This window comes from Trachymyrmex septentrionalis, unplaced genomic scaffold (assembly GCF_001594115.1).
Source record: "Trachymyrmex septentrionalis isolate Tsep2-gDNA-1 unplaced genomic scaffold, Tsep1.0 scaffold20, whole genome shotgun sequence".
Classification (NCBI taxonomy): Eukaryota; Metazoa; Arthropoda; class Insecta; order Hymenoptera; family Formicidae; genus Trachymyrmex; species Trachymyrmex septentrionalis.
In genome coordinates this window covers 4,375,904-4,387,678 of record NW_017305180.1, presented here as the reverse complement: position 1 = coordinate 4,387,678, position 11,775 = coordinate 4,375,904, and the positions used below count along the sequence as shown (strand labels likewise).

Genomic DNA, 11,775 nt, shown 5'->3' with positions numbered 1-11,775 from the left:
TATTTCTTTTTGAAAATAAAATAAATTATCATATTAATGTAATAATATAAACTTAAGATATAAAATAGACTCGGCAGGATGCAGATTTTATACATATAAAGAACAAACAAAACATCAACAATGATTGCATGAGATTAACAAGATTTATCATTTTAGATCGTTTAGGAAAAATCTATTTCTCGATCTGTTTCGTCGCAAAATCCGGTTAAGAAACCGATTAATTCAACCTTGGAATTGCTTACAATAAATTTTTTAATTATATAATTCGTTGTTTCTGATTTAGTCTTTTTTCTGTCTATTAAACAACAAAGCAATAATTCTTTCCACGTTAATAAAATAATAAAGATATATTATTTACAAATTAAAAGATATATTATTTAGGATCAGTTGTTCTATCTTCAGATAAATTACGTGGTAATTTATCTATTGGATAAACAAAAGAATAAGATCATAAGAGAGTAAATCAGTGAACTAAAGTTTACCGAAAGATGAAATAACCCACTTAATTTAATCCTTGATTAAATTAGTCAATTATAAATAGTTGGCCAAAATCACACCCTTAAATGAAAATGTTATATTTAAAATTAGACTGATTATTCTATTTAATATGATTAAATAGAATTGTGTGGAGATCGAGCTAAAGTATGCCGAGAGCGTGTTCGGATTCGAGTCGGCTCTTTTTCGAATAATACCGCTTCTCTTCCATCGATATGAAGTTGCTGCTAGTCGCACGCGTCGACGCTCCCATCCATTCATCGTTCTCGTCCCCTCGGTTCCCCGCATCCGGCTCCGACATGATAAAAGCTTGTCATCGTCGCTGCTGTCCAGTCGCCACAAGATACTGGGAGACGTATCTATACTTGTAAACCACACTCAATTCCACGTTTTACATATTTTCGATTACATCAAACGATTTTACAGTAGCGGCAAGAAATCGACTGATAAGATGGCCTGTCCAGTGAGGGATCCCGCTTCGGAACAGCTGAATGATTACAAGAAAAAACTCAAGGTAAGATCCTAAGATCTCATTATTTAATTTTTGCGTACGTTGCACGCATGCCACGTAATTGGCTGATATTCCATGTATCATACAAATAAACTTCAGCGTGTTGATTGGCTCTAGAAAGAAATATCCGAGAATCTCTCTATCCTGGAACCAATCAACAGGTCTGAATACGACACATGAAATATCAGTCTCGTCTTGTCACGCAAAATTAATCGCAGTTATTGCTTCAAAGATTAGAACCAGCTCCACTATTTTAGACTTTAACTTTTTTAACGTTATTTTGTATGCATGCATGAGGTAGTCATTGATTACCAATGCGAGAATGATTTAGCTATTTTTCAATGGCTATTTTGCAATGATGTTTGTTCGCGAGAGATATCATTTTTAATATAAAAAAGGATATACTATTGCGCAGTTGTAACGAATTAATTACTGCAAATGTCTACGATTGTGCCGTTCGATATGCGCATAACGTTATTAGAAAATAGATCTGATGACATAAAATGAACATACTTGGAAAATATTACATTTATTTTTTTTTTTAATTGAAATTTATACTATTCCTTTTTATTTTATTTTTTCCATAATGCAAAAGAAATAAATCAAAAACAAAATATTACAAAATGTATTTTATTGAAATTCTTGATTTAGCAGAATTCTCTACTATTTTACTGTTGCACAGCCATTTAAATATTCACTAAGGAAGAAACGAGTGTTTTCAAAATTCAATACATTCTATATTTAACAGGTCATCCTATACATTTATTTGGTTAAGGAATTACAGTTCATGAAATTGAAAATAAAATTCTTAACTTCATTTTTATCATTTTGACCCATATCTTACATAAGCAAAAGTTTTGCCAGATAAAATACACACTCCAGATACGTAACACACTCGCATATTGCGTACATCTTATATATGTAAAAAAAATGCAAAGGTCTAAAAATTTTGTACTATTATCCGATATAGTAATTTTATACTTTACGATATAGTAATACACAAGACCCTTGTTACTTTATAATTTGATATTTAAATTCTCATCAAAATCAATGCTGTTTTTTGTATACGAATTAATTCTTTGAAGAATTTTAAATTCCACAAAGTTTGATATCTAATTATAATGGATGTTGATTCGTGTGATAAATAATCGTTACTACTGATAAAAAGGGGTAGGTAGATATTTACGTTATCAATCATATCAAAATATTTATAATAAATACAAGGTGACCATTAGGATTGTGTTGAAAATAAACCATTTATATCGTGTTCGTTTCTTCGTTTTGATGATCGTTTTTATAGTTAAGGTCGAGTATTTGAGATGTACAAGTCAGTTTATGAATGTTAGCATCAACATAGTAAATATGAAAGGAAAGATATTTTTCATAAAGTATTTTCTACTTTAGAGGCAAAAATTATATAAAAGCATATCGTAATAAATATGGATTTGAAGAAATTTTAAGCGAAGAAGTTACATTCACTTACAAGGAAAATTTCGAAATGTTTAAATGATCACTCTCTATCAATCTTCTTTAAAGTTTTTTTTATAGCAAGGAATTGATTCGGCCAAATAGTCTAAAAGAAAGAATTATATCTTAAATTATTAAGAATTATATCTTAAAATCATTAAAAACTGTTATTTTGTAATTAATTGTACTAAAAGTCACTATATATATCGCTAGGTTTTGCTTTTATATATCAAGTACAAAATATTCAAGTATATGTTTTTCATTTTTTATTACGTATGATAATTCTGTGTACATATATGCATACTGAACAATGACTGACTATTGTCAGCTCGTACTAAAAAGTAAATGTGCATGGTAATTATGATATACTGAACTAAGCGTTCAAAGTTCTATTAAGATGTGCGATCGCCGATATGCACTTATTGTTAGTAACTTCTATAAATATTATTTACTCATTTTAATAACTTTCTAATAATTACATTAAGAACTGAACGTTTATAATCTAACATTCGCATTATTATTACAATATTTTTATGATACAAGGTGCTTAAATATTTATAATACACCATCTGTTTTTCATCGATGAACCCTTTGAACTGGTGCATTCGGTGCAAGTTCGGTGCAATAAGTTGAAATGAAATAAATTTATATTTATTACTTTAATTTATATTTTTTATTTCAACTTATTGCATCGTTTGCATTAATTCAAAGAGTTCACCAATGAGAAACAGATGGACGATCTTCGAGGTATTTGCAGCTGTTAAAAAATTTGTAAGAAAAACATTTATTTGTTTCACGCAAGCTATAACTTATGATTTAAAAAAAATGGAAAATCTTTCATAAAAAAGAATTTAAAGACATTTTAATTTTTTTTTAATAACATTTTATACGATTCTTTTTTATAATATTATAAACAACGTTAAGATAAATTCAACGCATTACCGGAAATTATATTATTTTTATTTCTACTAATAATAAAGAAATAACAAAGACAATGCAATAATCAAGTAAATTAATAAGCATAATCATAAATAAAAATAATCAATGTTAATAATTATATTGCGGATATAATAATTTGACATCTCGATAAAATTATGTAAAATTATATACTTCGAACTTCTCTCTCTTCGGCCAAGTTGATATAAACTGCACGATCGTATAATTAATGATATCACACGATTTGCGCAGGAATATATTTACTATGTTAACACTTTGAAGGCTAGATTATACTTGCATGAACACTCGCAGTCTTTCATTTGCAACAAAATTAAACGATTTTATTGTAAATTTTATGTAGGTAATTCTCATCAAGGAATAATATTGATATTAGGCATGCATCAAATATTCGGGAAGAATTGCCGGATATCCAGTACATTCCTAATTAATATCATGAACGTAGTTTTTGTTCTCTGCGAGCCATTTTTTGTATTATTTTAGAAAATTTGTTTTGCTTTGAAACGTTTAATTTTACTTTAAATATTATCACTATCCTAAAAACGTCGAGTAAAACGCTAATATCAGCTTCTCTGTCATTTTTATCACTTTGAGGATAAAGTGCTATGATAAGAAAATTATTAATATAGAAATCGATACATACAGTTTATTTACATGAAGAAATTTGGATGTTAGATATTGACTACAGCTATATTTGTATATTATGGAATATATAATATCTATGATATTAAAATATTACCTATATTATATAAAAATTAAGTAAGATAAAATTTAATTTGTCAAGCACTTCAAAAGTCGTTTTTTATTAAAAAATTTCTTGATATTATGATTTAAATAATATATATCCAATTTTAATTTAAATAACATAATTTTTAATAATATAAATTTTGTAGTTTTTTACGAAATGCATTTCTCACGCAAAACTTGTCTCAATAGACCCGTGTTTTTGCAAGAATTCTTGAAATTAATTGAACTTGCATCTGGAAACGAAATATTTTGTAGTTTATGTTTCTTCTGCAAAGCTCTAAGAATAGCCGAGAGGCATCCACTTGACAGTTAAAGAATTGTTCGAGAATCCAAGGAAAAGGCAAAAATTATAAAACGTCTAAAGTGTTCACGACGCATTTGCATTGCACTTTATTGCATTGATATCGTATATCTCTGGACATTAAAATACAAATGACGGTTGTTATTATTATGTAAGTTATGATTAAAAAGTGTATGTCGCATTAGTTTCGATTTTTTTATTTAGAACGATTTGTTTTGCAAAGTAAAATATATATGTTTTAATAGATACGGTTGAGAAAATAACTATAAAGCTGTATCACTGTGGCGTGATAAAGCGCAGATCCAGATAAATTAAATATTATCCAGAGGAGAGGCTTTTTTATAATCGTACAAGATTAAATAAATAAGATGATAGATTAAATTTTCAAATCGATTTATATCGTAACATATAGTATCAGCGCGACACACCTAGCCGTAGCGTTTAAGTGAGATATTAAAAAAAATAAGCTTATCTGCGTATAATTTGTATTTTAAAAGAGTTAGCAACGAATGCGCCGAGCGCATCAAGTTGACGACGATGATTAGAAACTATTTATATATATTGAATTACGTTATAAAGAAGATGTAAATATGTTCATATGATAGCTAGTGTGTTAGAATTGTAATTATTCAACTTAAATTCTATTTATTTTTTATATTTAGTTGATTGCCTAATAACTTTACATTGTTTTGTCTCTTTATGTTTCTAAATTAACAGTTTCATTCTTACACACTTCGTCTTTTATCTTTTTCGTATTTAGTCTTTTTTTTTCAATGAAAAACTCCGTCATATTATTATGTAAAAATATTTTTAATTTATTTTTGTTAAGTATCAAACTTATGTACCTTATTAAATCTGATAATACAGTGCTGAAAATTAATTGTTGAATACTGCGTAATGAAAAAAATGTGCGTTGTTGATGCGATGTATATATATAGATTTAAAACATTTATAATATCTGTCTTTTATATTTGTCTAACACGCAAATAGAGAGTGTAAAGAAAACGTGGTTAGCATTCTTATCAGTATAATGTTAATATATACAATATTAGTTATAAATAGAATTAACAAATCTGATTATAATTAATCAATAAGAATCTTATTGAACCGTATATATGTAAAGAATTTTAGAAAAAATTTTCAGCATTTGTGTAAAATGTTCCAATATGTATAAAAAGAGAAATTTTTTAAATGTAATTATAAAATGATATGAAAGGAATAATATTCTTTTGTAACAGTACGATTTTAACAGCTGTTAAAAATATTTATCATATAGAGAGATTTATGTGTACATTAGAAAGATATGACGAAACATTATGTAACAACGTTTGTTTACGATGCACAATTTAATGATGCTCCTTGCACTTAATATGTTCTTATGCAAAATTATTTATTGACTTTCGATAAACAGTTTGCAGCAATTGCTTGCTCAACGAAACTAGCGTTTTGCAACTAAAGAAAAAAAAAAGGAATAACAAAGTGCAGTGATTATATCACTGCTGGTACTTAAGTGGATGATAATTGCTGTAACGAATCGCTGGCTCTTATGTTAGATGATAGATAAGATTTCGAAAGTGCTATTGCACAAAACCTGTACACCTACGATGGAAGATTATTTTTATCGTATTAGAATTTTATCAGGATGTTTATCATACTTATAAAAAACTTTTGCGCTCGTTTTTAGATTAGTCATTGGCAAAATGAGTAGTGAGTACGAAGGCTGTGCGGTCCGTCGCGCTTTTTACCTTGCATTTGGAAAAAAAAAGAAAAAGCCTAATCAGACGCACAAGAAAACTTCTGATTGTGTAATACAGCTATTGATAAAAAGATATACAGCTAATAGACGAACCGACAAGCGTGATATAAGTATAAATAAAATGTAGTAAACATACGTATAAGTCGATTGACTTATACATATATATGTTCACTATCTTTTATTTATATTTTGAATGAAAAAAATTCGTTATCTGTAACATCGTTATGTAAAGCATCATCGTACGGATGATTTGCGCTTGCCAACTTATATATCGATCTGTTTATTCTTATTTATTATCTTTTAAAATATGAGCCAACTATTTTAAAAGAATTAAGTTGATTAATTATATACGTTTAATTATATACGTTGACTGTATAATAATAAAAAATCAACATACTTGGTGTGGCAATAAAGTTCAGTAAATGTTATGAGAAAATAAATACCACTTATTTAATGTACAAATGACTTTTATTGTCCTTTAGAGATAATTATTTCCTCTTAAAGATAATACACTTCTGACAATGTTCGTATAGCTTGCGGAAATAACTATGTGAAAATTTATGTTTGGATATTGTCTTAAGACATATTGTCACACAATTCTGATTCAAAATGACAATTCTTGAATCAGCGTTGCATAACGGTTTTGAATCACTCTCCCTACTCTCTTAATCTTACTGCTATATAATAGACTTCTTTTTGTTCCCTGAACTAAAGAAGGTGATGAAAAGAAGTGAATTTAAACATTTCAGACATTGAAATCGTATGACAACAACACAAGACTTACGGTCGGAGCACAAATTTTTTATATAATCTTTTATATAATTTTGCATGACATACTTGCTGACAGTTAAGTAAAGTCAGTATTTATGATAACCGCGCTATATGAATAAATTTATTTTAACAAGTGATTATAATCGATTGTTTATAAATTCTTCTGAATTTATTTTTTACAGGGAGAAGGACCCGTATTATTAACTGCCAATGGAGCGCCCATCGCCGAGAAAAAGGCCAGTCTCACGGTTGGTCCTCGTGGACCCATGTTGATACAAGACTTCGTTTACCTGGACGAAATGTCACACTTTGCTAGAGAAAGAATTCCCGAGCGAGTTGTACATGCGAAGGGTGCCGGTATGTCAATACTTAATGTGACGTATATCTTATCACTGTATTGAATATGTACTTTTAGTCATGTGATAAATTCTGTTATTCGTAAAAATATACTTATATAGAGAAATAGATTTATTTTATAATTAAAATAAAAAACAGCATGGAATATATAATTGTTTCATTGTAATTGACTAATTACAATATATAAATAATTATTACAATATAATTACAACATAAAAAAAATTACAAATGTCCATATGTTTTGTCTTTACAAACTTTAGTTGTTTCTTTAAACACTGATCTTCAAATTTTTATTTATACTCAACGAGTATTGATATTGCTTTCATCAAATCAACCTTTAATATTTTTAAGTATAGTTATTTATAGTATAGGTATTTATAAATCACATATAAGGCAAGCTGTGATAGTTCAAAGCTTGATAGTTTAAACAAATTTGTGCAGTCGAAAGGTGAACATTTTTCTAATAACTATAATTATTTTTATATTGTAATTAACTAATTGAATACAACGAATATAATATATTCCATATTGCATTTTATTTTAGCTATGAAATAAATCTATTTTTCTTAATAACAAAATTTATGGCATATAATTATGTAGATATAGATATCTACTATTTCCATCATAATTAATTATTAATTTTTTTTCTATTTTTAGGTGCGTTTGGCTACTTTGAAGTTACCCATGATATCACCAAGTATTCTAAAGCAAAAGTGTTTTCCAGCATTGGAAAGAAGACTCCCATTGCTATAAGGTGCTCTACCGTCGGTGGTGAAAGCGGTTCTGCCGACACTGTCAGGTAATAAATAGAGAAAATGTCAATACTGTGATAGAATATTATTTAACTTTGATGCAGATGGTTTAATAAATATGAAGGTGGTAACTGCGCCTCTCACTTGCTTTTTTGCATATTTATCGAGTCAATTAGATTTTTGTACATAAACTGGAAAACATATATAAAATATATTTATATATTTTATATTATAATATAAACAACGTCATTAATCATAAAAATGATTATATTATTAATAGTTGTTTTAATGAAATATAATTGAAATAAATACAAATATATTTAATATTTACTGTAAATGTTTATAATGCTTTTCTTGTATAGAACGTATATGCACGAATCGTCTTTATATTGTCCCAGTTAGTTATGTATGTATCTACAACGCAAATCGCATTCAAATCCTTTTTTGTGGAAGTTAAAGTAACTTTCTATCGTTCAATGTGTTGCAATCGGGAACATGATTCACAAGGATTGCATGCCGCTTTTCTGAATTGCGTTTTGCTTAGCTAATGTAACTAATTTAAGTGGTAAAATACACGCAATAAAAATGAAACAAAAATTCTTGCTTGTTTACTTAATTATTATTGGTCTACTGTTATTAATTACTATGTTTATTATACTTGTTATATTTAGAGATCCACGTGGATTCGCCGTAAAATTCTACACTGAGGAAGGTATTTGGGATCTTGTGGGCAACAATACGCCGATCTTCTTTATTAAGGATCCCCTCTTCTTCCCGAGTTTCATACATACGCAGAAGAGAAATCCAGCAACTCACTTGAAGGTTCGATTAAATTTGCAATTATTTACAAAACGTAGTATAATAGTGTAGTAGTTTCTAATATAAATTCTAAGTTAAATGTATATTCGTGTGAAATATTTCTTACATTATAAAAGATAATTAATTATCTTTCTAAAATATTAATTATTTTTCTAATTAAATTACATATTGTATTGCAGAGCCTATATTATTAATAAAATCTTTTTTTCAGGATGCTGACATGTTCTGGGACTTTATCTCTCTCAGACCCGAGACGACACATCAAGTTATGTTCCTCTTTGGCGATCGTGGTATTCCCGATGGATATCGTCATATGAATGGCTATGGTTCACATACGTTCAAGCTGATAAACAGCAAGAATGAAATGGTCTATTGCAAATTCCACTATAAGGTCTGTCTATTTTGAAATTGGAAAAGTAACATTTAATCTATTCATGTTATAGTTATTCAATTATAAATATTTGATAATGATTTCAGACTAATCAAGGAATCAAGAATATTCTTGCACAAAAAGCCGCCGAGCTCAGCGCTTCCGATCCTGATTACTCGATCAGAGATCTTTACAATGCAATCTCTAAGGGCCAGTATCCGACCTACACATTATATATCCAAGTGATGACCGCTGAACAAGCAAAAACCTTAAAGTGGAATCCGTTTGACTTGACAAAAGTAATTATTATGTAATATGTAATATTTACTTGATATTCTAACGTAGCAGACATTCTTTTGGAAATAACGAATTTTTTTATAGATATGGCCGCACAAGGATTATCCATTGATACCGGTAGGTAAATTGGTGTTGGATCGCAATCCCGAAAACTATTTCGCTGATGTGGAACAACTGGCCTTTGATCCAGCGCACATGGTACCCGGTATCGAGCCGAGCCCTGATAAGATGCTGCAAGGCCGACTCTTCGCCTATGGTGACACTCATAGGCATCGTTTGGGTCCGAATCATCTCCAGCTGCCAGTGAACTGTCCTTACAAGGTAACATTTTGTAACATCTTCAAATAAATTGTATAATTGTATTATATGTACTGTGTCAAATTGTATAATTGTATGTAATTGTGTCGACTGTGGTTTGTAGTTTTTTATCTTATACTCTAGTCAGATGTAATAGAGTTTTTATTTCTTCAAAAAAAAACCACAAATAAATAATATAATAGTTTTAAATAATTTTACTCACAATCAGTAAAAATCAAACAATTTATAACTTTTAATTTATATTTCATAAATTTCACATGAAAACACATTGACGTTAATATAAAGAGATTAAAATATCATCTTGCCTACATACAATAATTATATATTTAATTATATACTTAAGAATAATTTTACAATAAAAATCAGATATTATTTAAGCAGCTAATAACGGCATGATTTAAATTATTAACATAAGTTATATTCGATTTTGAAACAGTTATTTGTATATATTAATATTTAATTATATTATTAAATTAAATTTTACATATATACATAATTGAGCACGCATGCGTATATATGTATATATACTAATATACTGTTTATATATTGTATGCAAACTATTTTTTTAAATATATTTAATATTAATATTATATTATTCACGATTTTATAATGTTAGGTACAATATTTATTAATATTATGTAAGTTTCTTAATTAATACAATATATTGATTTTGTAGGCGATTTCCACGATGCACTATCAACGGGATGGTAACATGCCGATACATAATCATGGCGGCGCACCGAATTATTATCCTAATAGCTTCTCCGGACCAAAGGAATGTCCAGCTGCTCGCTCGCCGCCGTTCCATGTGAGCGGAGATGTAGATCGTTACGATCCTGTGGATGAGGATGACTTTGGTCAGGCTACTGTTTTCTGGAAGAAAGTTCTCGACGAATCAGCCAAAGAGAGATTAGTGCAGAATATGGTCGGAAGTTTGCGTAATGCCTCGACATTCATCGTCGAACGAGCTGTGCGAAACTTTGCTCGAGTGGACGTCGATCTCTCTCAGAGATTAACAGATGGCTTGCGCAAGTGTGGAATACATATTAACGCCTTGGGAAAATCAGCCAATCTATAAAGAGAATATAATCATCTCTTCCTTTTTACCATCACGTACTTGATTATCGAATACATAACAAATACGTACTAAAATACATAATTACGATACGTATTATTAATACTTTTTATTGATCTAACATGTTAGATTCTCACCAAAAAAGTTTTTTTCTGCAATGTCATATATTGTTTTTACTCAATGATGTTTCATTGTAGAATTATCATTTTATAATACTAATACTATTGTACAAGGGTGTAGGTATAAAGCTATTATAAAACTATTAATGGTGCCTTTTTATATACATAAACCATTATGTTGTGTTTGAAAAAGACAAAAATCGAACATTGTTTTACTATTTGTTAAGATACTGTGTTTTGCTACAGTGATTTTTGAATATTATACATGAATATCATTAGATTTTAAAGAAGAAACGTATGTTGGGATTTATATGTAAATAAAATTGGAAATTACTACAAATGAATATATTATACTCCTATGTTTCTATATACTGTTCCCACAATGTTTATCTTTGTATAAAAAGATTAAAACATACCTGATTTTACCTTGACGAATTCAAGGTAGACGGCAGTGAGTCACGCCGCCAATTAGGGTAACTTGTGCGACAAAGCCATTTCAACTCCATTTAAACTGCACGCAAAACGTATCCGCTTTTATCCGTTGTTCCGGAGTTGAGTCGAGCATTTCGTGAAGTTCACAAAAGGTATGTTACATAGACTTTCATCTTTTTGAAATAGAAAAAGAAATAAACCTTATATTTAATATTGACATTTTTTCATATTGCA

The 11,775-nt window shown here is 28.8% G+C and overlaps 2 protein-coding genes across 3 annotated transcripts in view; both read left to right on the top strand.

Annotated features, from left to right (window-relative positions):
- Positions 1-789: 789 nt before the first annotated feature.
- Positions 790-11,142, top strand: LOC108747798 (catalase). The gene is made up of 8 exons (XM_018485584.1): positions 790-1,009; positions 7,185-7,359; positions 8,017-8,158; positions 8,783-8,933; positions 9,142-9,321; positions 9,408-9,599; positions 9,682-9,918; positions 10,592-11,142. The coding sequence occupies exons 1-8, from the start codon at positions 947-949 to the stop codon at positions 10,991-10,993; spliced, it is 1,542 nt and encodes a 513-aa protein (XP_018341086.1). The 5' UTR covers positions 790-946; the 3' UTR covers positions 10,994-11,142.
- Positions 11,143-11,419: 277 nt separating this feature from the next.
- Positions 11,420-11,775, top strand: part of LOC108747797 (T-complex protein 11-like protein 1) — a 4,977-nt gene continuing 4,621 nt past the window's right edge. Inside the window, exon 1 of one of the 2 annotated variants that reach the window (XM_018485580.1) lies at positions 11,420-11,693. The gene's annotated coding sequence lies outside the window, so the exon portion shown is untranslated. The remainder of the gene's footprint in view (positions 11,694-11,775) is intronic. The other variant, XM_018485583.1, reaches the window with a different exon arrangement.

Coding starts and splice junctions, on each gene's coding strand:
- LOC108747798 (XM_018485584.1), top strand. CDS start 947: ATGGCCTGTCCAGTGAGGGATCCCGCTTCGGAACAGCTGAATGATTAC. Junction 8,159..8,782: donor GGTTCTGCCGACACTGTCAG/GTAATAAATAGA, acceptor TGTTATATTTAG/AGATCCACGTGGATTCGCCG. Junction 9,322..9,407: donor ATTGCAAATTCCACTATAAG/GTCTGTCTATTT, acceptor TAATGATTTCAG/ACTAATCAAGGAATCAAGAA.